At 40.3% G+C, this 27344-nt stretch overlaps 1 protein-coding gene across 4 annotated transcripts in view; it reads left to right on the top strand.

The window, feature by feature from the left end:
• AFF2 (ALF transcription elongation factor 2) overlaps positions 1–27344 on the top strand; it is a 506169-nt gene that overhangs the window by 329547 nt on the left and 149278 nt on the right. Inside the window, exons 5-7 of one of the 4 annotated variants that reach the window (XM_077144837.1) lie at positions 20035–20121; positions 26235–26271; positions 26563–26614. In XM_077144837.1, coding sequence (XP_077000952.1) covers positions 20035–20121; positions 26235–26271; positions 26563–26614 — 176 coding nt within the window. The remainder of the gene's footprint in view (positions 1–20034; positions 20122–26234; positions 26272–26562; positions 26615–27344) is intronic. The other 3 variants (XM_077144838.1, XM_077144839.1, XM_077144840.1) reach the window with 3 other exon arrangements.

Raw genomic sequence — 27344 nt, 5'->3', positions numbered from 1 at the left:
CCCAAGAAAATAAATGAAAAACACTATTACAAACTAGAGAACAATTCAGAAAAGTTTCAGTGCAAAATATATAGAAAGAAATAAATAGCCTTTATATATAAAACAGCTGACTATAAGATATATTGGACAAAAGGCTCCATTTATCACTTAGGAATTAATTTACCAAAAAAGAAAAACTCAAAAGTGTTCCATAGCTATATGAATAAACAAAGTCCTTATGAAAGACAGCAAAGCAGATTTAAACATAATGGAAAGGCATGCTATTCCTGGGTAGGAAGGACATCACAAACATTTGTGTTTGCCTTGAATTAAGCTTGGATCCTTACCTCTCATCATACAGTACCAGTACTTTCAGATGTATTAAAATTTTTAAAAAAATACTAGAAGTCATTATGAGAAATTAAGTTTTTTTCTCCATTTTAAGGGAAGTCTTCTGATGGGCAGGCAGGGTTGGAAAAGGCAGTCAAAGGGGAGTTCAGAGGTTTGAGAAGATTGGAGAAGATTTGAAATACTCATTGAAACGGGGCAAGAGGCTGACTAAAGAAATATAGTAAGATTATGGGGCAATGTCAAGGACCCAGATGATATTGAAAACATTAAATGCATAAGTCCCAATCTGCAGATTGTGAGATTGTCTCCAGCGGTGCTTAGCTTATCATCCAGAGGTCACTGATTAATTGATCAATGTTAGTCTGGAGGGAAGAGGGCCCCAAAGAGGCTAAACAAATTGCCCCACATCCCATAATGATACAGCTACTAAATGGTCAAACAGGATTTGAATTCAGATTGGCCTGGATCCAAAGCACACACACTTTTTTCTATGTGCCTGACATTGCTCCAATCCCTTCACATATATAGTATATATAATTGTCACATCAATGTCAGGAGGCAGATACTATTATTACCCCCCTCCTACAGATAATGAAACTGAAGTACTTTTCAGCTTGTGAGTTTCCAAGTTCAACAGCTAACCAGTGTCACAGCCAGTATCTTACCCAGGCTGTCTGGCCCCAGAGTGTCTGCTTTTGCTTTTTTGCATGGGTAGGCACTGGGAAGAATGCCTGCTTTTAACAGTATGCGCTCTGTCTTTCACCATGACTCAGTGGGTAACAGTGAAGCTGGGAGAGAGGCCTAACAATGGCACTTGTGAGAATCAGGAAAAGAGCTTACCTGATGAACCAGATCTAATAAAGGGAAATTTCATAGGATTATAACTTTGTGGCCATGCTCTTAAATAGTGGAGACAAGAAAAAGTTTAGCAGTAATACATATTGCTGCCCATCCCGAAATGTATTAATAAAAAAGAAGTGTCTGGAGCAGGAATCAGCAAACCTTTCTCATAAATAGGTTTGGCTTTGCAGGCAATATATATGATCTCTGCCACAACTACACAACTCGGCTGTTGTAACGTGAAAACAGCCCTAGACAATACATAAATGAATGGGCGTGGCTGTTCCAATAAAACTTTATCTGCAAAAACAAGTGGTGGACCAGATTTGGTCTGTGAGCCATGGTTTGCTGACCGTTGATCTAGAACATCCAGAACTAAGAAGGGGATAGGTCTTCTCTGCTCCAGGCCACTTAGACCACATTTGGTACATGTATTGATTTGGGGCCAGCACATTTAGAAAATATATATTCAGTAAAATTCATTTTTTTTAAAGTCTAGAGTCCTATGAGTTTTAGCACATGCGTAGATTTCTGATTATCACCTATAACAGGATACAAACCAATTCTAACAATGGAAAGCATTCCCTCATATTATCCTCTTCCAATCAGACCATCCCCCTTACTCCCAAACCTTTGCAACCACTGACCTGTTCTCTGCCCTTCTAGCTTTGCTTTATCCAGAATGCCATAAAAATGGAACGATACAATATGTAAAGTTTTCTGAGGCTTCTTTCGCACAGCGTATTGCCTTTGAGATTCCTTCAGGTCATTGCATGTATCAATAGTTTGTTCCTTTCTGTTGTTGAGTAGCATCCCCTTATGTGGACATGCCACAATTTGTTCATCCATTCATCCATGGATGAATATTTAAGTTGTTTCTGGTTTTCGGTGATTATGAATGACGTTGCTATAGTCGTTTGTGTACAGGTTTTTGTGTGAACGTATGTTTTCTTTAATCTTTCTATACACTTGAGTGGGATTGCTGTGTCATGTCATTGGTATATTTAACTTTATAAGAAAGTGTGAAACTGTCTTCCAGAGTGGCTGTACCATTTTGCATCCACACCAGCAACGTCTGAAAGATCCAACTGCTCTGCATCCTTGCCGGCAGTTGATCTTGTTGCTTATTTCTTTCTATTTTAAATGTTCTAATGTTTGTGATGGTATCTCATTGAAGTTTTAAATTGCATTTCCCTAACGACTGAAGATGTTGAACATCTATTCATGTGCTTATTTGTAATACATGTGCTTTCTTTGGTGAAGTGTCCATGCAAATCGTCTGCCCTTTTTTTTTAGACTAGGTTGTTTGCTATCTTATTATTGAATTCTCAGAGTTCTTTATATATTCTGGTTACAAGTCCTTTGCCAGATATGTGACTTAAAACTATTCTATCCCAGTCTGTGGCTTATCTTTTCATTCTCCTGACAGTGCTCTCCTCAGGGCAATATTCTCAGTTTTGATGGAGTCTCATTTATCCATGATTTTTCATTTATGAAGTTTGGTGTCAAGTCTAAGGTTTTGTTGCCTAACCCAAGATCATGAAAATCTTCTAAGGGTTTCATGTTTTTATGCTTGACATTTAGGTCTTTGATCCATTTTGAATTTTTTGTGTGCATTGTATGAGGTTGAGTTTCATTGTGTTCGTTGGGCTCCAGCACCATTTGTTGGAGAGACTATCCTTTCATCATTGAGTTGCTCTTAGATCTTTGTCAAAAATCAGTTGACAGGCAGTGTAACGGTGGCTCAGTGACAAAATTCTCACCTGCCATGCCAGAGATCTGGGTTCAATTCGCAGAGCCTGCCCATGTTAAAAATAAATAAATAAATATAAATCAGTTGACTGTATGGGTTCAATTTCTGGTTCATGCGCTTCTCAAAAAACAAAGAAACAAAGCAAACAAACAAAATATTCAACAAATGGTGCTTCAATAACAGGATACTCACATGGAAATATAATGAACTGTGGCTATGCCATACAGCATACAAAAAAAATGAAAAATCAGTTGACTGTAATTATGTGGGTTTATTTCTGGGCTCTCTATGGAAAAATAAAAATTTCATTGTTCTGTGTCTCTGTCCTTTCACCAATACCATGATGTCTTGATATGGTAGTTTTATAGTAAGGTGTAATAGAGTATTCAGAAATTTTCTTACTTTGTACTTTTGCTAAAATTGTTGGCTATTCTAGTTCCTTTCCCTTCCCCTATAGACTTCAAAAGCATGCTGTCTATATCTACAGAGAACCTCACTTGAATTTTTTGGTTGGAGTTACGTTACATCTATAGATCAGTTTGGGAAGAGTTGACATCTTTATCTCATCCCATAAACATAGCATGACTCTCCATTTATTAAGGTTGGCTACCTTGTTTTAGAGGGTGGTTGATAAGATATGACACCACTTTGGCGTATCCATGCTATGGAGAAAATCCAAAATACTAGAAAGACTATATGAAAAAAATATTCATTGCAGCATTCTTAACAAAAGCAAAATAGGCTACAATAAGGGAATAGTTGAGTAAAACTCTGATTTATCTACTCAGAATAATAATTAGTCATTAAAAAGATGACTCTAAGAATGGTGTACCAACATGGAAAAATAAAACAACTTATGATAAAATGTTAAGTGAAATAAATGGAATATAAAATTTTATATGCTCAGTTATAGCCATGTAAAATGGAATAGAGAGAGATCAAAAGAAAGTGTTTAGAAATGATAATTCTTTTGTTAGAGTGATATGATTGTGGGTGAGTTTTTTTGTTCACTTCTAAATGTTTCAAATTTCTATAATTTACATTTCTTTTATAAAAAATATTTAAGAGGGATGTTTGCAGAACTGAAGTGCATTTAGCAAAGAGTCACTAGAATAGTGAATAGATTCAAAATCAGAATAGCTGAAGGGATTGACTGCATTAAACAAGAGAAAAATGAACTGTAAGAGATTGTTGGCCATAGCTGGCTGAGGGACTACCCTGTGGAAATGAAGCTGAGAAGCTGGATTTATGCTAGGGGACCTCAAGTGGTAAACCACAGTCCCTGAGGGACAGCTACAGGTAGATAAGTACTAAAAGAATAAAAAGAAGAATGTTCTAGGGAGGCGTGGCTCTTGTCACTTGCTGAAGGCTTTTTGGTAACTTAACCTTTCTGGGTCTCATTTCTAAAACTGGGAGAGTACTGCCAGATTGTCAGGATCATTAGGAGGTTTAAATGAGATGATATATGTAAAGCTCTTAGAATAGTGCCTGGAACATTCAATAAATATTAGATTCTTCCTCTCCCATTTCCTAACTGGTGGAACTGCCCAAGGATAGAAAGAAGGTTGGGGTCTCTGTCACTGAAGGTATTCAAGTGGAGGTACTGGGCTTCTCAAATGCCTCGAAGAAAAAGTCCAAAACTTGAATTTAGCAATCAAGGCCATTTCTTCATGCTATCACCTCCATTTTGTTTGCCACTTCTAACCATATGCCCTGTTCTTCAGCCTCAACAAACTTGTTTCTTATCTCCTTTCCTCCTCCTCCTTCTGCCTGAAAGTCCACCCCTCCTGTCTTTACCAGTTGACCTCCTCTTCACCCTATATAAGAGCCAACACAGAGGTCATATTTGCTGTGAAGCCCTAAGACCACAAGTCTTCATTTGGCAGGCAGCTATGTGAATACTACCTAATGGATTGGCTCGAGCAATGGAAATTTATTGGCTCATGGTTTCAAAGGCGAGAAATTCCAAATCAAAGCATCGGCAAGGCTATGCTGTCTCCCAAGACCTATAGCATTCTGGCAATAGCATTCCTCTGTCACGTGGTCATCTCTCCTTTCTGGCTTCTTCTGGTGTCTGGCTTCTACTTCTCCTGCACAGTCTTCTGAATCTCCTCTTTGTAAGCCCTCGAGTCTTGCAGATTAAGGCCTGGCCTTATTCAGTTTGACCACAACTAAATAGCTTCTTGGAAGATCCTCTCCACAAATGAATCCACACCTTAACTAACAATCGCATCTTCAGAGACCTTATTTTAAATGGGTTCACAGCCACAGGGACACCAATTAAGATTAAGAACATGTCTTCTGAAGGGGGGCATGATTCGAGTCACCAGAAAGTAATCCCTTTCTCCTTCCTCTGGGTCCCCTTATAATATTCTACACACACCCCACTTGCCACCCTGTGTATGAGCATTTGTGTGTGGGGGCGTCTTCCTCCCATCAGGACAGACTTTGTCATCTTCATCTCTCTGTCCCTTTGGTCTAGCCCAGAAGCATTGAGAAGGCACACTGGGCTTGTTGAATGGAGACATCACAAGAATGGTTAGAGAGAACAGCCTTCTAATGTTATTTCCACCCCAAGGGACTATAATGATTTGATTGCCATGAAGATATCACAAGGTATATTAAGCAGACGATAGTGTTTAGTAGTTATACAAATATTAGGCATTATAATGACTCCATTTCTTATTTCTCCAAATGTTATATTTAGCACCGCTTTGTGTGCTTAGTTTTTCCATTGCGAATTATTATTTAATACCATTGCTCCAGCCTGTTTTTAATATTGCTCCTCAAAGTACAATAACATCAGCATTATCACTTCAAGTAAGGCACTGACTAAAGGCAGGGCCATATGCTGCTGTCATTGGAGAAGGTGATTCAGAGCACTCAAAGACTGCAAAAGGGGGCTGATCATCATTGTGGTCACAAGAAAGGGGTGTCTGTTTGTATTCTTTTTTCCAGAGCTTGTTTTCCAGATCTTTTGAGGGCTGATAACCTGGGGCACTCTCAGCCTCACAGCCAAGGTTGTGGCAAAACTGTACATTCCACCAAAGTCCTCCATTCATGGGATGAAAACACTAATGCAAACAGACTCCTTAAGCTCTCCCCTGGCCAGATTTTAATTAAAAATTTCCAAATCATTCAAAAAAAAATCTAAAACGAAGACTGAACAAAATCATTCTGGCTGTCTGAGGCTCTGATAGTTTTCAAGTTCATTCCCTTCCAATTTCTCGACCTCTTTTGGATTGGAGGAAACCTGAGAAGTTTGTGAAGAACTCTGTGGCTTCTTTATGACTCTGGAACCCAAGAGCCTCCACTTCAGCCTCACATCCCCAGCACATTTGATAAAAAAGTGAATGGCAAAAAAAAAAATGGCAGGCCATGGTGGCTCAGCAGGTAGAGTTCTCGTCTGCCATGCTAGAGACATGGGTTCGATTCCCGGTGCTTGCCCATGCAAAAAAAAAAAAAAGTGAATGGCAGGTCTCAGATCTGGGGTATCAGTTCCAATGTCCTCAGACTCTTAGCAGCCGCTGACCAGTGTTAGAGAGCAAAGACAACTCTGCCTTTGGGAGAACTAGAATTAAGAGGACACAATGTAAAAATGCCACAAGACAGGGTGTCAAAAGCCCACAAAGCTAGTCCTGACAATGATGCTAATCCTTCTGTGCCACAATCTTTCCCTTTGTAAAATTGGAATACTGACTGTTTCACATTGTCCAATATGGTAGCATTAGCCACATGGGGCTATTTAATCAAAATGAATTTCAGTTTAGTAAAATGAAAGCTCCGTTCCTCCATCCAAAACTCATTTCAGGTGCTCAGTAGGCACATGTGGCCAGTGGCTACTCTAGTGGACAGCACGGAATGCAATATTTCCATCAAGGCAGAAATTCTAGTGAACAGAACCACCCCTAGATTGTCTCTAAAATCCATTCAAGGTCTTCATTCTGAGTCTGATCATTAAATAAAAGCAGACATAGTTTTTACCTTTTAGCCTATGTAGTGACAACTATGTTTAGAAAGTTTCTCAATAATTTATTTCCACCCGAGGCTTCTGAAGAATATATTGGACCAATGCTCCTCTACCTCTGAGCCATGCTCCAGAGAGAATGAAAGTTGAGGGTAAATAGGTAAAAAGAGGTAAAGCAAATGCTCCCAGGAAAAGGAGAAGAGAAATGGAGGTCATAGTATTGGCTTGGTGGACCACTACTCCATTCCCATCCTGGGTGACAGATTCCAGGTCTCCCTGTGTCTCCCTTAGGCAAGTTCCTTTCCCTCTGTTCAGACTTGGTAGTGAGACCCTCCAAGGGCCTTTTCCATAGAAAAGGTCCCAGGAAATCCCAGGACTTGATTCATAATTCATATTTGTTCCCTCCTTTTCTTTCCTCCCACTCCCCCTCTCCATTTCTTAGTCCCACTCCAACTGTTCTATCTCTTGAGCCATCACTTAAGGCTTCCATTAGAAGAAGGAGCACAAGGAACACCTGGAACACTTAAGTGACTTCAGATGACGCATTACCTCCTAGGGAAAGTTGTTCCCATACAGTATCATTACAGGAGCCCTAAATCTGGATTATTCATCTTAAAATGGGCCGAGTCTCATGAAAAGCCATTCATTGGAATGCACTCTGGGGATGAGTCACATTCGGCAAATTTAGACTGCTCCTCAGTGATGGACTTAATGTTCTTTGGGTCGCCATCTACATGGCATGGCCTACACATAGCCATGAAGATTTACAAAGTGGCATGAGTAAGGGCAGCACTTTTGTTGCCCAAAGCTGGATACCTGGTCGCACATCTGGATACCTGGTCGCACGTCTTTGATCTGCCACATATGAGCTGCATGGCTTTGTGCCAGTGGCTGTTGTGTTCTGAGAGCAAGTTATCACATCTGTGAAATGGAACAAGTGGAACCACCACACTGGGTTCTTGTATGGACTAAATGTGAGGACAGAAATGAGATATTCAGTTCAATTCTAACCCCTAGGTGGATGCACACTCATATTGGATTGTTCCTATGACTCTTACTGTTGTTGTTGAGAAATTCCAAATATTTTCCATACTTGACTTTGAAGTCCACGTTTCAAACCATCACAGACTGACAGTCTTGGTTAGCTGAGGAGGTTAAATTGTCCCGTGATGCTTTTGTTCTTCATTATTAAGTATGTAAACCCCTCTCATGTCTTTAATAACAGTGCATGGTTTTGTTTTATTTTTCATGTTTGACCACTCCATGGTTCAGAGGGTACTTTGCGGCTTTTCAAATTGTCACATTTGTTTAATTAGCCCCAAGACCCTGCCACGTTGATTTCTGTGTAGCTGTATAGCAGTCTTTGCAGGTAGCCTGCAAATCCCTGACAAGGAATTTCTTTTTAATGATTTTTCACGTTTCTCTCCTTCTTCAAAGCAAATGAAGGTGAGCCTAGATGAGCAAGAGTTAGCAGGAGGGACACTATGTGCTACTGGGCTGGGAAGAAAGATGCGACTAGAGTCCAGTATTAAAACACTGGTTGACAATTGGCTTTGTGACAAGAGACACAAATAGATGACATGCTACAGTTGGGAGCCCGGGTGTCAGAGAGGCAGGTGTATGTGTGTGGGGGGGGGCATGCCCCCCTCCCTGTGCTATTTATCTACCTCCAGCTCAGTGTCGTACTTTCCCACTAGCACCTCCAGCAAAGGGCTTCATATTGTTCCCTTTGAATTTTCTATTTGATGCTTTACCCCATTTATAGCGGGGAGTTAAGGTGTCCATCTGGTTAATCCAAGAGAGGCTACAGGCAGAAAACAGACATGGGTTTAAAGAGGATTTAGGTACATCCATGAGCAATGAGTTCGCACCAGGATAATAGGGAAGCTTGGGGGTGGGGTGGGGGTTGGAATGCACCCCTTCTTCATGGAGAGCAAACACTAGGGAGGACATATGTGGGTACCCTCAAAGGTGTCTGTGGGAACCTGGCAATGAAAGGCACTTTGATAACAGACTCCAAGTGGAGTTCTTTCGTATTCATAGGGAAAAAAATGACTAGGTAGAGAAATGCGACAATCGGATTGAATTTCTGTTTAATGAAGGCTTAGTGTTTGGTATCTTCTCTTTGTGATATGGTTTCCAAAGACGCAGCATAGAAGTAGATACACCTAGTGTATGTTTTTGTGGCATGGCTGCATTTACCCAGTCTGAGAGGGACCTGCATTCATAATTTTAACACAAGATAAAAGTTTGATAGCATGCATATGTGACAAGATTTTAAGTTCACCACACCTGGCTCTTGAGTGTTCATACTGAGTTAGAATATTCTCTTTCTCCATCACTCAGACATCCTTATAGAGAAAAATACAGCCCTTGCTTTTGCTTCTTTGTTGCCCTCATAATATAGAATGTACGAAGCTATTTATTTCCCATTATTTGGAGTAATTTCAGAGAAAACGAATCTGGGGAGAGCAGTGACAGTCCAGGCACTCAGGAATACTCAGATTATTAGGTTCATGGAATATTCCAGGGGAAGCCTTTCTGAATTGGTTTCACTGAGGGCTTTGGTGGTTGTTAAATGTAGGCTCCTGCAAAGAATGCTGGTGCCGCTGTGGCTTTATTTCTATTTTGGGGCAGGAGTGCAGGCAGAGCCTGTTGTTCAGCAGTTAGAGTGACATTTTGTGATAGATTTCTTAGTTAATTTCATGTGAATGGGACAAACCAGTTCTCTTTTATCCCCCAGCGCTATGAGTCTGTGATTCCAAGATTGAAATTGCTGTTTGCAGAGAGAAGAAAATTCTATGCAAATCATATTGGATGGAGTCTCAGCTGTATTAGTGGCCTTGTACCTTATTTTTACTGAGCTCAGAAATAATGAGAGAGCAAAGCTACAGCCAAGTTGTTCACTGGAGGTCTCTTTCCATGAAAATAGATATTATTTCTTTTTCTCTCCAGCAATTGAGTCTTTGTTCCTTCTAAAAGCAGTTGTCATGAACTCCTCATTACCATTTTTCTTAATGTGATAAGTGTAAACTACAAGAAAGCTATCATGTTTGAAAAGCTACAGCAGCCCTTAAAAATGGAATACTAATGTCTTGTGTAATTCTTTGAAAAGGCTTAGACTGGGGATTTTGTGAAATGTATCCTCCTGTCTCCCTTTGCCTAGAATTGTCATTCTCTAGTGCCTTTCACTTATAGAATAAGCTGGGTTTCAAAAGGACTGCTGTGCCTCTCTCCAGCAAAGTGAGAGGAACAAATCCCTTTGGTAATTTCTGGAATTTGGTAACAAATTGCATGTTGCTCTTAAAACAACAACACAGGCAGGTTTATTTTAGTTCTACTTTGAATGATAACTAGAAATTGTCATGATTTCACAGTCTTTCCCATTTGCGGTACCCTAGCTACCTGGAGAGTGGTGGGTTCCTGTGCCCGGACCTGGCCTTTGCAGATGGTAGATGTCAATAAATGATTTCTGAATGAAATGAAATTGAATTTAGGTCATTTAAACATAGTCCTGGGGATAAACCGATGAAGGTGTGTGAGTTTTACCAAATTGATTTGGCTGAGTTGGAGCTACAAAAGCAAGTTGGAGGGTCGCCATAAAGCAATATCTCATACTACGATGCCAGAGGACGTCGTTCCATCTAGTAAAGTGACTCTGAGAAAAGCATGGCTGTAATATGACGAAACCCTGGGGAATGGTTTCAAGCCAGTATATTTTAAATGGTGGTCATTTGGATGTATTTGATGGCAAACAATTTGAAACAAGAGCTGGAAATTCAACAGTGAAGTTAAAAATCACTTCTGAAGAGGGCAACAGTGTTCTGGTACTAAAATTAGCTTAAAGATGGAGGAAAGAACAAGTTCAAGGGCTAGTAATGATAAGGACTGGCCATCGAGAAACCTTAGGATTCTCAGATGCCTGAACTGAACCTGATCCTCTTCCTAGGTTTCTTTTATGCTCCTAATCATTGCAAAACTGCTAGTGTGACTGCACCTAAGAAGCTGATTTCAGTCTAACAACATTTCCAAGTGGGGTGGTCCATTCTCTTCTCTTCGGATTGGTTCAATCTGACTTAGACAGATGCCCTGATAAGGATTGTATTTCACAGGGCAAATGATGTGTTGTAAGAAGTCAATATCCGAGGGCTGCTGAATCCTTGTGCATTTAGGACTGGTATATTATCCACCATTGTAGCCTTTGGATATGTTGCTTTTCAGTGTTTGAGTGTAGAACACCTGAGGAGTACGTGGTAGTGCTTTGGGTACTGATCACCCTATGCCAAATTCTAAGTTAGGCTCTTTTTCAGCAGAAACCTGTTTCGGGGCTACAGGGAGGAAGCCAGCCAGTGTAAGCTGGACTTTCTGCTTGTATAGTCCGAGCCTGATGGAAAAAATTGCCTGACTCCATTAAACCAATTGCCAACACTAAACAGTTTGAATAAAACAGGCAACTATTTTTTTGAAGAAATATTGCCAGGGTTTTTATATTAAATCAATGAAATTACAAGTCGACATTAGAAACTTTGAAAATAATTGTTTTGTTTTGTTTTTTGCCTTATACGTGTGTGCATGGACATGTGTTTTCACCTGATGGATTGCATTTGGTGTTGGCCTATAGTTATGCCAAAGTTGAGGAGTTATGTTTAAAGTAAGGGCTGAATTTATACTTCTTCCCTACCAACCTGTGCATGGAAACTGGAGATGCACAACCAGGAAAGTGTCTTAAGAGAATTCCAAACAGAAGAATATTCATTCAATTAAATGGAACAGGGTTTGGACCCCGTAGAGCAGCCTGGCTGCAGTGGTTCGTGATAAAGCCCAGGGAAGTTTGTGGGCCCACTGTTGATGGACTTTCCAAGAGCTGAGCAAACAATCAACAATTTGGACTGTTTGCTGTCTCACTATGAGCCACTGGGAGAGTGACGAATTTCGTTAGTCAATTTGGTCAACCATGTCTGTATACAGTCATGCAACCAAAAAACATGCTAAGGATTCAGTTTTGCATATATATATGTGTATACATGTATGTATATAAAGAAGATGATTGTGGTAATGCAAGGTAGTATAGTTGGTTTATCCCTGCCCCCTCCCTCCACCCTTCCAGAAATCTCTTTCACAGTATCCTAGCCAGGGCTAGCCTGCCTTCAGAGATTGGGGCTCACTGCCTTCTAAAGCAATATAGGCATTATGGTTGGAAAGCTAACATTATTGGAAATTCTTTCTTAGGTTTTAGCTAAAATTGGTCCCCTGATAGCTTCTTCCCATAGGGCTGGTTCTAACCTCATGGCTCACCACACAAGTTTCAAATCTTTTCCATTTGAAAGCCCTTCAGGTATTTGAAGACCTGCCACCCCCTCCCCCAGACATCTCCTTGGTTTCCCTTTTCTCTAGACCACACTTTTATCTGTTGCTTTAAAGTACATTTATGTGTGTGATGAACTTCCCAACCTTACCATTTTAGTGACTGTCTTTTGGAGAAACTGCAGGATTTTAAGGCCTCTGCTGAAATTGGGCACCCAGGATGGCGTACTCTTTTATATAAAGTTTGTCCATACAGTGTCCAGGATCATTGTCACCTTCTACATTATGGGCTTCCTGCTTACCTTAATCTCACCTAAGCTGGCACCAGTCCTTTTGGCTACCAAAGCCCCTCAATTTCACTTGGAGGCCAACTAAAATCCTCTGGTTATTATCCAATGATTTAAAGCTAAGCCAGGTGGGCATTCTCATTCCGTACTTGCACCATAGATTTGTGCAACGTCATTACAGTTCCCATTTATCCCTGTTGAAATTTACCTTATGATTCCAGGCCAAGGTTGTAAGATGCTGAACTTTGATTACTCACAACTCAGCATCACTGGCAATTTTGATAAGCAGACCTTCTATATGTTCTTTTAAGTTATTGATTGTGCTGGTTTGAATCTATTTTGTAGCCCAGAAAAGCCGTATTTTAATTCTGACTCATCTTGTGGGGGCAGCCATTTCTTTTAATCCTGATTCAATACTGTAGGTTGGAAATTTTTATTAGATTATCTCCAGGGAGATTTGACATGACCAGTTGTGGGTGTGACCCTTTGATTAGATGGAGATATGACTCCACCCAGTCTAGGTGGGTCTTGATTAGTTTACTGGAGTCCTTTTGAAGAGGAAACATTTTAGAAAAACCTCAGAAATGACAGAGCCAACAGAAACTTCAAAGAAGTGCTGACACAGATGCCAAAATGTGGAGAACATAGAGATACCCAGGAGACGTCACCTTGAAATGTTAAACAAGCCAGAACCTGGAGAGAGCTGAGGGAAACCAAGAGATGAAAGCCAGCCCTGAAAAAGCAAAGTGAGGAACCCCCACAGTAATGGAGGCTGAAAGCAATGGAGCCGAGGAGCAAGGAACCAGCAGATGCCAGCCACGTGACTTCCCAGCTGACAGAAGTGTTCCTGCCCCATTGGCCTTTCTTGAGTGAAGGTAACCTCTTGATTGTGCCTTAATTTGGACACTTTCACTTCCTTAGAACTCTAAACTTGTAACTTGTTAAATTCCCTTTTTAAAAGCCACTCCAGTTCTGGTATATTGCATTCTGGCAGCTTACAAATTAAAACATTGATAGAATGAGATAATGTTTTTGAAAGTATTGTTTTTTCAACTAAAGATCCCTATTCATAATAAGGCATTGTTATTGCTATTGTTGGGGTCTTATTATTAGTATGAAAACTATAAGGAAGGAAGGACTAATGACAGGGCCCCACTACTTGCTTTTAGAGACACCCTTCTAGGTTGACCTTCTTTACTCGGGAATGTTTATAAGCTCATTTAACCAGCCGCATGTCTGCTTTAGTGCACAATAATGCAGCTCATACATTTCTGTCCTCAGCTGCAAGAGTTCCATGCGGAGTTTGGCAATTGCCCTGCTGTGCCCATAGCACTTGCCTGATCTACTAAGTAGGATGACATTCCGTGAGTCGTATCAATTGTCTGGGCTCTGGTCTGCCCTGGGTTAGGGATGCCATTGAGCCTGACGTTGATCACACATTTGGTGGGAATATTTTTAGGGTGGACCTTACATGTTCTTGGAAAAATTAAGTCTATCCTGGGAAGGCTCAGAGTAGGGAGAGAGAGAGACCAATGGCTCCTCACACCTGCCCTGCTTCCTTCCATGGAACCATATGGAACCAGCAAGCTCCCTGACCCTGAGCACAGAGCTTCACCTTACAGCCTTCGTCCTCCCAGGGCCTGCCTAAGGAAGGCTGTCAGGAGACAGAAGTAGGCAGGTTCACATGTCTGCAGCAGATCTCCCACTGGCTGCATAGCACTATGGCCACTTGCCGGGCCACCATGCTGGGAACAGCGGCCTGTACAGATCAATACCAGCAGGGAGAGCCTCTCTCCTATGAGTGCATGACTCTTTCCGTTGGGCCTCTCCAAAGCCTTCTCCCATGCCTGTCGGTCAATTCCTGTAGAGCAGCCCCACCGCGGCTGTAAGTTGCAAGGCCAGAAGTCGTGCCTGGCTTTCCTCTCCTCAGGGAAGTCCAGTGCTTCCTACAGGCCAGTTGGCAAGTGGTAGTGGGTTGAGAGCTAAGGAATGATTTGGCTGCGACCTCTCCTGAAGCCCAGTCTCTGGGAAACCCCTGTTGAGCTCCCCAAGAAACTTTATACCTTTTGCCCTGGTAGCCCTAATCTACTTACCCCTTCCATGTCACTCAGAGGACTGCTGGAGCCCACATACATGAAGCTCCTAAATCATCTATTCAAGAAAATAAGGTTTTCTGGCATGTTAGTTAACCTTCCTACATGTTTTTTACCCTAAAAGAATGGGGGGAGTTACTTTTTAAGCTAAAGAATCAGATTCAACTGTCTAAATGGGAAGACCTCACTCACATAAATGAACCACATGGACTAGGTTTTTTTCAGGTTTAAATTAAGTTTGGTGGAATGGAGCATGTGGATATATCTGCATCTTGAGGCCACCTGGTGTATATATTTACACTCCCTGGGAGAATTAAAAAAAAAAAAAGACCGTTCCCCACCTTGCCAAGATAGTCAGAGGCCAAAAGTCACTTCCTATGACTTGAGATTCATTTGAATCTAAGTCCTGTAAATATAAATTCCAACCTGATTTTTGCAGATTTATTCTCCTTCCATTCAGCCATAGTTTCCTTTAGAAGCCACTCAGCTGCCCCCATTTATTATGCTTACTCACAGGAGTTTGTAAATCCTTCCAAAAGTACATTTATTCACTTGTTGGGGTTTCAGCCGAGGGAAGGGGAAGGATGCCCTGAGCCCCTGGCAACTCGTCAGGAGCCCTGGGCTGAGTCTGAGTTGCCTGTTTGCTAAGCAGGCACCTGCAGGCTTCCACCACCTATGCCACAGCTATGGATATGTGGCTTGTGGCAGTGAACTTTGTCTGTGCACAGTACTTTCCAGTTTCCAAAGCTCTTGCCCATGTGTTAGCTCGCCTCCCCTACCTGGGAAGTAGGCAGAAGAGGAATAATCAAAGCTTAGTGACCCTGAGAGCAGGGAAAAGCCATAGAGGCCATCCAAGCCACAGCCCACTGGGTATAGGTAGGGAAACTGAGGCTCAGATGGGTAAACCACTCAACCGGGATTACTCTACCCTTGGGCTGAGCCCAGACATGAGATAAGCTCTCCTGATTCTTAGTTCAGAGGCCGTTTGGGGAATCCCTCTGACTAACTGTGACAATAACAATAATGATCATTCTGAAACATGGGAGATAGCACCATCATTTGCATTCATTAAGATGGTAATGTGAAAAATTGCTATAATCACCTCTTCTTTTGTAATTCCTTAAAGAAAAGGCCTTAACAGCTATGTTTAACCTAAGCGTACATATACTATTTGCCCTTCCACTATGTACCATGCACACCTCTGAAAGGTATATATATGTGTGCATGTGGTGTGTGTATATATATGTGTATATATATGTATATACATATCTTTTTATAGATATGCATATATGTCTATATATCTATACACACTCACTGCTCCACTCACCTCTGGTAGGAAATCGCTTTCAAATGCCTTGTAGCAGGATTTCCTCCCTCCTGTGTTTCCCAGTGCCTTTGCACACTCCCATAATCGAGGTGATTAGCATTTGGAGCTGAGGGAGCTCTTCACTGGATGGAAATAAATTTCTATATCCCAAGGGCTTACACATAATGACCACTCAGTAAAAGTTAGTATGGCAAAGACAGGGAATTCATCAAAGAGGCCCTGCCAATTAATTGTTAATTGGGTCACCCTGGACAAGTCATAGTACCTCTTTGTGTCCCCATTTCTTCATCTCTCAAGTGGGTATGGTGAAAAGAGACGATGTATGCAACATGCTTAGCACAGTGATCGGCTGTACAAAACCTGGTTGTTTTGTTGTTATTATTGTCATTATTCCTGCCACACCTAATTCGCATGTAGAAGCTTCAGGGAAGAAGAATATCTAATATTAAGCAATTACTTATTACGTACTAGGCACTGGAGCTACAAAGTTGCATAAGACAAGGCTTGTGACAACATACTAGTCTCCTGATGTAATGGCTTCAAGACTGGGTCTGTATTAGGTGAGTCTAGGTTGCATTTGAGATGATCACAGCCTGGAATTCACCCAGCCTGTGAAATACCCACCTTCTGTATCTAAACTGCGCAAAGCAGGGCTACCCAAAAGTTTTTTGAGATTTGTTGGAGACCTTACTTATGAGCCACGGTGCAAATGCAGTTGGGAAATAACACTAGTGGAAAATTAGACCTTCTGTCATTTCTCCAGGTTTGACTTTGTAACCGTCACATTAATGTGTCTGCCCATTGTCAGCAATTAGGTGGACTCCTCCTTGGCTTGTGATACCATAGTTTGTCCTTTTGTTGTTGAACATGTTAGTCAACCTTCTAAAGGGGAGAAAGTTCTGTGCAGTGGAAAGAGTATCTACTTTGGAAACGAGCAGTGGCATTCACTTAGAAGTGTAGCACGAGCTGTCCTCAAGCGACCTCATCTCTGGGAAACTCCATTTCCTGAGTTGTCCAGTGAGGATCTGAATCCCTCATGAAAGGGACCCAGAGGTGGGCACACATCTTCTTATAGGCTTTCAGGTTCAGATCACTCTCAGATTTTACATAAATATGCTAACACATATAAATGTATTTATCTATAACTATATGTGCGTGGATATTTGTAGATATATTTATGTATGTTGATTTATCTATCTGTGTATGTATGTCCATATACACGTGTATGTTGTGTGTATGTGTATATCCACACACATACATGTTTTAGTTTCCTGGCTGCTAACACAAATGCCATACAACAGGTTGGTTGAGTAACAGGAATTTATTGGCCCAAGGTTTCAGAGACTAGAAAGGTGGTTTCCTCCCAGGCAATCTTTTGGGGTCCTTGGCTTTTCCATCACTTGGCAATGCAGATGGCAGAGTTGTCTCCTTTCTCTCCCAGGTTCCATTGACTTCCAACTTCTGGCTGCTCCCTGTGACTTCTCTCCGTGTGTGCACTTTCCTTTGCTTATAAGGACTTCAGCCACATTCAGTTTGGGCACACCGTAACTAATAGCATATTCAAAGGTTCTATTGACAAATGGGTTCCCACCCACAGGACCAGGAGTTGGGACGTAGATATGCCTTTTGGGGGGGCATGAATCAGTCCCCATGTCCTCTGTTAACAGAGAGGCAAGGCTTAGTGTTGTGTACTGGTGCTCCACATCAGAGGCTGTAGTCAAAGCCCAGGCAACAGCTTTGGAGCAGGTGCTCATCTTACCTGATAGCCAGACAACGGACTATATACTTGGATAAGGACACGTGGGTGCTCTCATCTTTCACATAACAAGAACACAAACACAGATGCATTTATTTCAAGTGTGAATGAATAGGATAACAATGGAGAGTCTGCTTTGAGGTTTCCGTACCACACAGGCCTAACTCATTTTGAGACGCAAAAGAACTTGCTCCAAAATTCCTTGCTGAAGATATCCTTTCAGGAAATTATATTCCTTTCAACTGCAGCCTCCCTACTTTAATCAAATGCATCAGCGGTAACATGGAATTGACTTGCTGTTTCATGAAGTCTCATATTTTCAAATACAGAGAATCAGATGTAATTGAAAATGCAAAAGTGCCTGCAGTTCCGGGTGGATTGGCCAGCAGGGCGTTGTGCTCCAGTGGTAATTTAACATAACTAGATTCTGCTACAGAGTGAATACAGAAGACCTGGGAGAGAAGGTCCACCTTTAAGAAGTGATTTCATTCTTCCAGGTGTCTGAAACGCCTCTTAATAAACCTAAAGGCTCGCCTTGAAAGCCAGCAGTGAAAGAGGCCACATCAAAGCCTCTCATTTATCAAGGCCTATCCTCTAGGTGCTGAAAAGAGACAACACTACTTTCCCAGGCTGGGGCTCACTGTCCCTTCTCTTGGTTGAATCTGGCTGAATATGAGCTATGTCTTTTAAACAATCTGAATGTTTTGGAGAAGACCACTCATAATCTAGAAAGCCCATTTAAATCTTCATGTATTTAAAAAGAGATCATTGACTATTTTAAAGGCATCGAGTAATTGGAATTATTCAGCTCTAAACTCTTGTCACATGGAGTTATTCTGGGGATAATTTTGATGAATACATAAGTACCATTTGTCATGAACCTTACTGAATGGATACAAATGCACAACTTGAAAACACTTGGCAATAGTCTCGCACCTAAGTAGCTTAAGCGTACCCTTTAAATTGTGTACTTTTAATATATTCACCGACTTCTTTTTAAATAGCGCTAGGTAAAATTCAATCTATGCCGAAGCTTGTCTGAATAATACTTACAAATTCTGCATCAGCAGTGCCACTGTGAATGAATCTGTGAAATATCTTCTTGCACTGCAGCTCTTCATACATCAAAGACTCTTTTTGAACTGGGTAATTATAGGAGGGAAAAAAACACGTTTTAGTGCTACCTGAGAATTCTTATTAATATCACCTTTGAAATGACTAATTACCTTACCCATAAAGATTGTCAAAAAGCATTACGTAACTTACTTATTAAAAAGGACTTTCATCAACTTTGATCCTTTCCACCCCTCCCCAAAGCCCTCCTTTATTTCCACCATTACATTGATTTTTACATTTAGTGTTTATATACCAAAATGTTTGATCAATCCAGCACAAGCTGGCACCCTCCTGCTTTGCAAAATTTGTCATCTCTCTGTTGCTGGGATTTTGAGCATGTGATTTAATTATCCTTGCTCTTAGGGTAAAGCATGTTGGCCATGTGCCCTAAGACTCAGGAAAGATTTGAACAAACTGAGGGTTTGAAAGAGCTGGGAAGGTGCCCCTGCTGATAACAGACGGTGGGAGCCCGAGGGGCTTTTCTTGCTTTGAAACTTGAACTCAAAAATATCAATGTCTGTATAAGCTGGGCAGGAGAGAGCTATCCATCCCAGAGTACTCTTCTCAAAGAACGAATAAGAATACCCTCAGCTGCCTCATCTTGGCATGGAGGAAACAACAGCACGTGTATAATCTGGTCACTAACTCTTAGGCTACATCAATAGAGGATGAGGCAATGTCAGTACCATGTGTGAGAAGAGCCCCAGGCAATCAGCAGTCCCTTCCTGGAAGACTTAAGACAGTGACAGAATGCAGAGCACCAACATTAGAAGAAAAGTTGGCAAAGGGCCCAGTCAGTGAATGAACAAGCTGAGAATGCCTCACCCTGGAGAAGAGACGACACCAAAGGACTGGATTTCTCCCTTCCACCGGCTGAAAGGTTGTCATGTGAAAAAAAGAGAAGCATTGTATCAGCTCTAAAGTGTAGCCCATAGGTAGAAGCTACTAGGAAACAGGTTTTTAGCTCACAACCAAGAAAAATAGTCTGATCAAACTGTCTCAAGATGGAATAGGCTGCTTCAAGCAATAGTGAGCATCTTGTCACTGGCTACATGCAAACAGATGCCAGGTGGCCCTTTGTATTACGGATAGGTTTCAAGCACCCATGTGGGGCAGGGGATTGGACTAAATGACTTCAAACTCCTGTAAAAAATAAAGCCAATTAAGTCAGTAATTATTACAGGCCTACTATGTTTGGTACCAAGAAGCAGTTTGGTTTCTAAAGGCCCCCAAATAAAGTTGCTTTGTTTTTCCTCATTAGGAGATGACCCATGCCTGGCCTACTCCTCTCACTGCCATACACACTCCTGGAAACTCTGAGCAGAATACATTTCCCGTCTCAGGACAGGTCAGTTATCTTCCTTCCTCCATTTTTCTCTATCTTATTTCAATTATACATATGGTCCAATTGGATTCTTAATAATAAAAATGGCCTTGGTCTTCTAGTTCCATGAAATACGAACTCTCTCTTGCCCTTCCGAATAGTAATGGAAATATAATTTTTATTGAAAGTGAGTTTTCAAGAGAATATACATATAGACCCAGTGCTATTGCATTTGCCCAATTACTGTGCCCAGAGCTGCTGAATCAAAGAAAAGAGTGACCCATCCTTAAGAACACTGAACCCTATATCTCAATGTGATTAAAAGAGGAAATTTTAGATGGTATACATGGTAACAGAATAAAATGTTTTTAAAAAATCCGTGAAAGTACACTATACAAACAGTGAAACCCAAGTTAAACCATTGACTATAGTTAATAGTACAACTATAAAAATGTGATTTTACCAATTGTAACAAATGTCCCACACCAATGCAAAGTGTTAATTGTATGGTGATAGATGGGAGTCCCATGTTTTATGCATGATTGTTCTGTAAACCCACAACTCCTCTAATAAAGAGAAAGAAATAAGAAACCCAACTAGATGATGTAACACAACATCCAAGGTTTTTTTTTTAATTTACAAAGCATAATCTGTTCACTCTAATGCATCTATTTTTATATCCCTTTCCAGTCCTTTTCAACATGCAGACATACCTTTGCACACCAACACATCACATTGACAGAACTTCTTATTCTACAGTTTTATTGTCATGTTTTTAATATTTTCCTGACATACTACCAGTAAGAATTTTTCTTACCATCAGTTTTAAAAAATGCTTAAATAGACATGACTATTCTGACACATAATATATTAAATGGAAAAATCTCTTCCTTCCTTCTTTCCTTCCTTTCTTCTGTCCATCATCCATTCATCCATTCATACATATCCAGCCATTTATTTACAATCTTTTCATTGAGGTTATACAACAGGCTAAAATTAGGGATGAAGAAAAACTCTGTTATTGTGTTATTAGGTAAGCCACAAAACGAGATAGTAGGTGTCCTCATAGAGAATAAAGGACCCAGAAGTGGGTCTGAAGAGTTGGTTATGTACTCATGGAGGTGGCACTACTGGAAGTTGACAAGGCCTTTATATGTGGAGAAGGCAGGGCCAAAGGGAGGAGAGCTCCATGCAGAAGAGGAGCAGAGTTTCTGTGATGATTGTGGAGAGAGATAAATCCAGGGCAGGTAGGTGCATGTCTGTGCAAGGCTTTGATTGCATGCCCAAGGAGGTTGGACTCTTATCTGTAGAAGGAAATGCACCCAATCAGATCCTATAGTTTTAGGATCGTGATTTTGACAATAACATTGGCCTAAATGGTATTTAATTATCCCCTCTCACCTTTGAAAGGAGTTGGAACAAAGCAAACAACAACCCTCACTGCCCTTGTCTGGGTGTGTGTCTCCCTCTTGTACTCTCCCTCTCCCTCTCTTAGGCTATCCTGGGCTTTGAATGCTTTCCCCTAGCTTCTTCAGCAAAGGGAATGATCCTTCCATTTCATACATGTGTAGAACAACTGCAGTGTTTTCAGCTTTTCTTCAATTTTAGAGATAAATTGTGCAAGTTTGAAATTCTGACATTTACCCGGGCATGAAATAGAACTGGTTGCCGAAATGGGCTTTTGTAAGATGTGCACAATTTGGAATCAGGCACAATTTCCATTTTCTGACAGTTAACCTGTGTCACCATCAACCCCGTGATAAAGGTATAAGTAAGTGGAGTAAAAGGATGAGACCAAGTTGGCTAAACTACTGTTTTTGCTCGGTTTGATTTTCACCAAAGCATTGGGTTGAAAGAAAAGTACACTTAAATTAATAATAATAACATCAATAGCACTTATAAAGTGGCACCATGTGCCTTGCCTCAATCTAAGCACTTATTCTAGGTAAATAATAATTCAATCCTCACTACGACCCAAAGAGATTGATCATTTTGTTATCCCTCATTTACATAGGAGGAAACCGAGGCACAGATTAGTTCAGTAATGTGCTCAGGGAACTGGTATTCAGATCCAGGCATTCTGGCACCAGGGGTCATATTATCTCTTGGTGTGTTTTTTACTACACAGATTTACAGATATTACACCCTAGTTCAAATTGCATCTTCCAAAAAGTGGCCTCATCTAATAAATCTGTAACTGGGGTGATTGCCTTTCTTCACTGTTTACACCAGAACTGGGTGAGACTACACACACTTCTGGAAAGCTTCAGCTTCTTACCTCCTTGACAATGTTTGCACAGGGAGAATTCTCTCCTAGGAGCTGGGGACCTGGATGCCCTTAATCCTGGCTCTGCCATTTGTTCTCAGTGTTCTTAATTAAGGGCTTCTGAGCCTCAGTTTCCCCATTGGTACTGGACTACTCGATCCCCAATCAACTATTTTGTGATCCAATAATCTCATAAAAGCAAATACAGTTGAAAACTCTCCACCTATTTAAGTTTGCTTATCCATTCCAAATTGAAAATGCAATGCTTTTATCCATCCCAAATTAAAAATGCCATGTTTTCTCATTAAGAATGGAAAACTTCACAAGGAAGAGGGTAGTTCAAAACCAAACCAAACCAAACCAAGTTGGTTATAGGTTTACAAAAACCTAAAGGAAAATAATATTTTGTGAGATGGAAATTACATAAAATTGAAATATCAGTGTCTGTAAATAACCTTAACCCTAGCCCCAAACCTAACCCTACATATAACCCTAATCCCAATCATAACCATAACAGAAATCCTAGAACCAACATTACCTAACCATAGCTCTATCCTGAAACATAACCCTAACTAATCTAACCCTAAACCCAATTCTGTTCCTAATCCTACCCTTATCTCTAACCCTAACTGAAACCCAAACCCTAATCCTAGCAACATGTTTCACAAAATTTCTGAAACTAAGTAGCATAGGTGCTTCAAAGCTTTCTCAGAGAAAGTTTCATTAAACAAAATTTAGTTGCCAGAAAGTGTAGAAAAGTGAGGGAAACCCGCATTTCATGCAGTTTTTGAAACTAAGTAGCATAGTTGAATCACAGCTAAGAAACAATTTAATCTAAAAAGTATTTTGTGAATGAAGATGAGAGCATAGAACTAAGTGAGACATAAAGTCTTGTGGTCACACAGCCATGCCCATTTGTTCACATATTGTCTCTGGCTGTCTTCATGCTACAATAACAGAGTTGAGTGGTTGCTACCTTACCGTCACCATAGCCTAAAATATTGGCTATCTGACCTTTTCTAGGAAAAGTCTCCTGAAGCCTGCTGTAGGATGTAGATCAGGTGGGAGTCTCTGACTGTAGGACTAGTCACAAGACTATTATTTAAAAGCTTCACTGTGTGACAGTCTAGCATCATTATATTCCCCTACGAAAATCGTGTATGTGACATGCCTATGGAAGAAATGCACAGATCAAAGTGAGGTTGTTTTTTTGAAATTTGTGTTATATGCATTGATAATTTTTGCATGAACAATCCAGATTCTTTCAATGACTGAGCTAGTTCCTATTGGTGTTGGGTATGTATATAAAGTAGCTTTGATAATATCCAGACGTGATTCATTTGTTTTGTTATCTGCTTTTAAAACTCTCCTCCAGCTTAATATTAAAAGCTGTATTAAGAATATATAATATCAATTATTGGAAATTAGGGACTAAAATAACCCTATAATTTGCTCCTTGAATTATTGCCCTGTTGCCCTGAAACAACTGAGTGGTTGGGTCTAAAGTCCTCAATATTTGGACAAAAGTTAAAAACTCAGTCCTAGTTCCTAAACACAGTGCAAAGACTGATTGACTGTTTCATACGCTGATCAGATTTGTGGTTTTATTTCCTTAGGAACTTGTCCTTTGATTTCCTAAAGGCATACTTACTTACATTTGTCCTTTACATTTGTAGTGCAATCCCTTTAAAAACAAAATAAGCAGAAATACCTGGTATTCATTTGAGCAGATGGAACAGGGTTAAACACAGTTTCTTTGGCACTGTGAGACATGAGGTGTTCTGAATAACTGAAATGTTTGGATAACTGAAGTTTATCCTTCCATAGGAAGCAGCTAATAGAAATCATTTTGAAAGCTAATTAATATTTCTTTGACTTATAAAATTATATTGAACATGCTTTAGTCTTTTTTGGTAACCTAGACTTTATTATGAGCATTAGTTATTGTACTGTGCTGTAATATTATGGGATGCTGGAATTGTACCCTCAGGAGCTATTAGGATAGGCAGGGATGCTTGCCTCTATATTAAATGGCCATAGGCTCTTGTGCTTTGTGAGCTCTGACTTTGCTGTGTGATGTTCTTTTGACTCCTATACTTTCGTTTTTCACATTGCAAGGTCCCTGAGGGCTGTGCCTCTAGAACTGTTCACCCTTCCTTACAATCTGTGATTTGCTAAAGACTGAGAATCAAATGGCCAAGCTTGTTAGAATCCTTGGTCAAAAATCACTTCTCAGCAGCACTGTTCACAACTGTTCCAAATTAGAAACAACCCAAGTGCCCATCAGCAAATGATAGAGAAACAAAATGTGTCATATATATATATGCATATGCATTGGAATATTATTCAGCTATAAAAAGGAGTGAAGTTCTGATCCATGCAACAACATGGATGAACCTTGAAATCATTATGCTCAGTGAAAGAAGCTAGACACAAAAGGACAAATATTGTTTGATCTCACTTATATGAAATATCTAGAGTAAGAAAATTCATAGAGACTGAAAATAGATGAGACATTACCAGGAGCCAGTGGGGGGACAGAAAGGTGAGTAATTTCTTTTAATGGGTACAGAGTTTCAGTTTGGGGTGATAAAAAAGTTTTCATAATGGATGGTGATGACGGTAGTACAACATTGTAAATGAAATTAATGCCACTCAATTGTACACTTAGAAGTGGATAAATTGGCAATTTTGTTTAGGTGGATGTTACCACAAGAAAAAGTAAAGTTTAATAAAATCAATTTTCTCTGAGTTGAAGTACCTTGAGCAGCAAATTGCATGGGCTTTGTGACAGCTCTTTAGCAGAGAGGCCTTTTGCACCTCCTGTTGAGGCTTCGGGAGAGGTGAACTTGCCAGAAGAAATATCTTAGACAACAGAATCATGCCAAGTAGATTGAAAAGTTCACCTTTGATTAAAGTGCAGTGTTATTGTTCTTGCTTACCTCTTTGAAAGAGAAATTATGCTGCATTCCAGGTTTTACTCTAAAAGGTGGCGAGGTTGGGTTTAATGAGTAGATTAATGTGCAGCAGCGATAGCTGTAACGTATTAACTTGCATTTACTAGAATTCATTGACTCTGGTTTTGGAACACTTGCTTTGCAGTTGGTCAATACTAGTTCTCTCTCCCATCCATGCAATGCTGCATGTATCACTTTGAGGATTCTGTCTGCGAGTTGTATCCAGATGCACACAAACCCGAGGTGTGCAAATCCAGATTTGTCAAAACGGTGAATGAATTGGGCGTGAAGTGATTTTCAAATACCACGAAATCCTTTTTAAATAGTTCACTCAATTAGTGTATTTCAAATTGCTTCCTCTACTTCTAAAAACTTGTAGTGATGTTTTCAGAATGCTTCTCTGGTCCCCAGTGAGTTACTTCTGTTTGCATATGTGTCATGGTTATGGTAGAAAGTTGGAGTTGTTTCTATAAAAGGGAACAGCAGAACAAATCTATTAATTATGGTCTCACTTGCACTTCTACGTGAACCACAGCATTTGTTGGCTTGAACCAAGGCGCTTTGACTTCCTTAGTGACATCACTGGCTAGCTAAGTGAGGAAGGATACACTTCAATTTCACACGTATGGGTCATTTTTTCCCACGTTGCACACACTTCCGAAGAGACTGTAGTTTTACTTACATTTCATCTTTCTGATGAAATGGCATTTATGCTCACATTGCAGAAGGTTTGGCTAGAAATGTTTATCTTCCAAGTAGAGCTACAGGCAGAAACCTACTTAATGGATTTGCTAACAATGGTTTCCTATTTTCAAACATAGGTCAAGTTATATTTTCAGCAATAACAGATATACCTCCTGTTCTCCTTTGTATCTTTTAACTTATGTTTGCATTGTATGTGTTCTTCCTTGTAGGAATCCCAACATCTGACTCCAGGATTCACCTTACAAAGTAGGTGTTTCATTTTTAATCCCTCTTAGTTCTAACAGCTATGTCCTCTCCTCTCCCACCATTGCTACTTTCCTACCTAATATCATGAAAACAAGAAAGAACAACCATAACAGAAAATCATGCTGTGATACATCCAATTGGTTCAATTTTCTTTTTCATCATTTGTTCATGAAAGGATGCTGTGAGACAGTATAAATGGAAAAGCTGCATGTTTGGAGATCAATTAATTGAGAATAATCTTTGGAAGCTTCAAAATATTGGATTATAAGTGTTTGTGCCCTTTCTTTTCAGAGTGGAGTGACCCAACCAGCAGAGCTTCTACGAAGTCAGTATCATTCAAGTCGTAAGTACTTGGGTTGCTAAATAAGGCTCCTTCAGGGGCCTCATTGCTGATCTGTCTTATTCTTTTCCCTTGGAATTCTTAAAAAATATGAACCTTGACTCACAGTAATATGTAGCTCGGTTAGAGGGAGAAGGATATTTCCCACAATAAGCAAGTAAAAATGAATGAAATTGCCATTCCATTCTCTAACGTTGTAGACACAGGCTGGGTCAATATCTGTGATACAAAAAACAACTGCTGAAGTCAGCAATTTCAATGAAAACAGCTTTCTAATGGCTTGCTTCCCACATTTTGACTGGTTCTTTACATTTTTGCACAAAATTGGGCCACCACTGGCTAGGATAGAGAGTGGGCATGTGTCTAAGCAGAAGTGACTGCACATGAAACATTGGGTGGATTCATAAGATCCACCAGTTCAAGACCTCACTGTTTTCAGTGAGGATCACCTGGGGATCATATATTAATGACAAACAAGGACAATCAAGAAGAAATGGAATAAGAGATGACATGATACTAGTTTGGAGTTCAGAAACCAGGGCCTTGCAATTCAACTCCATGCTCTTCGTTTTTTATTAAGGTTAACTGAAGGAGGGGTATGGGGATGCCAATTTCTTCAGATTAACCATTGTAGATTTTGTAATATCCATTTGTCCGAGAGCACATCAAGGGTGTATGTCTCTCACAGCTTCTTTCATTCCTAATCATAGAAAATGGTGATGTCGATTTTTCT

Source organism: Tamandua tetradactyla, chromosome X, assembly GCF_023851605.1.
Source record: "Tamandua tetradactyla isolate mTamTet1 chromosome X, mTamTet1.pri, whole genome shotgun sequence".
In the NCBI taxonomy this organism is placed as follows: Eukaryota; Metazoa; Chordata; class Mammalia; order Pilosa; family Myrmecophagidae; genus Tamandua; species Tamandua tetradactyla.
Note: the sequence above shows the minus strand (reverse complement) of the source record. Positions and strands in the feature narration are given on the sequence as shown.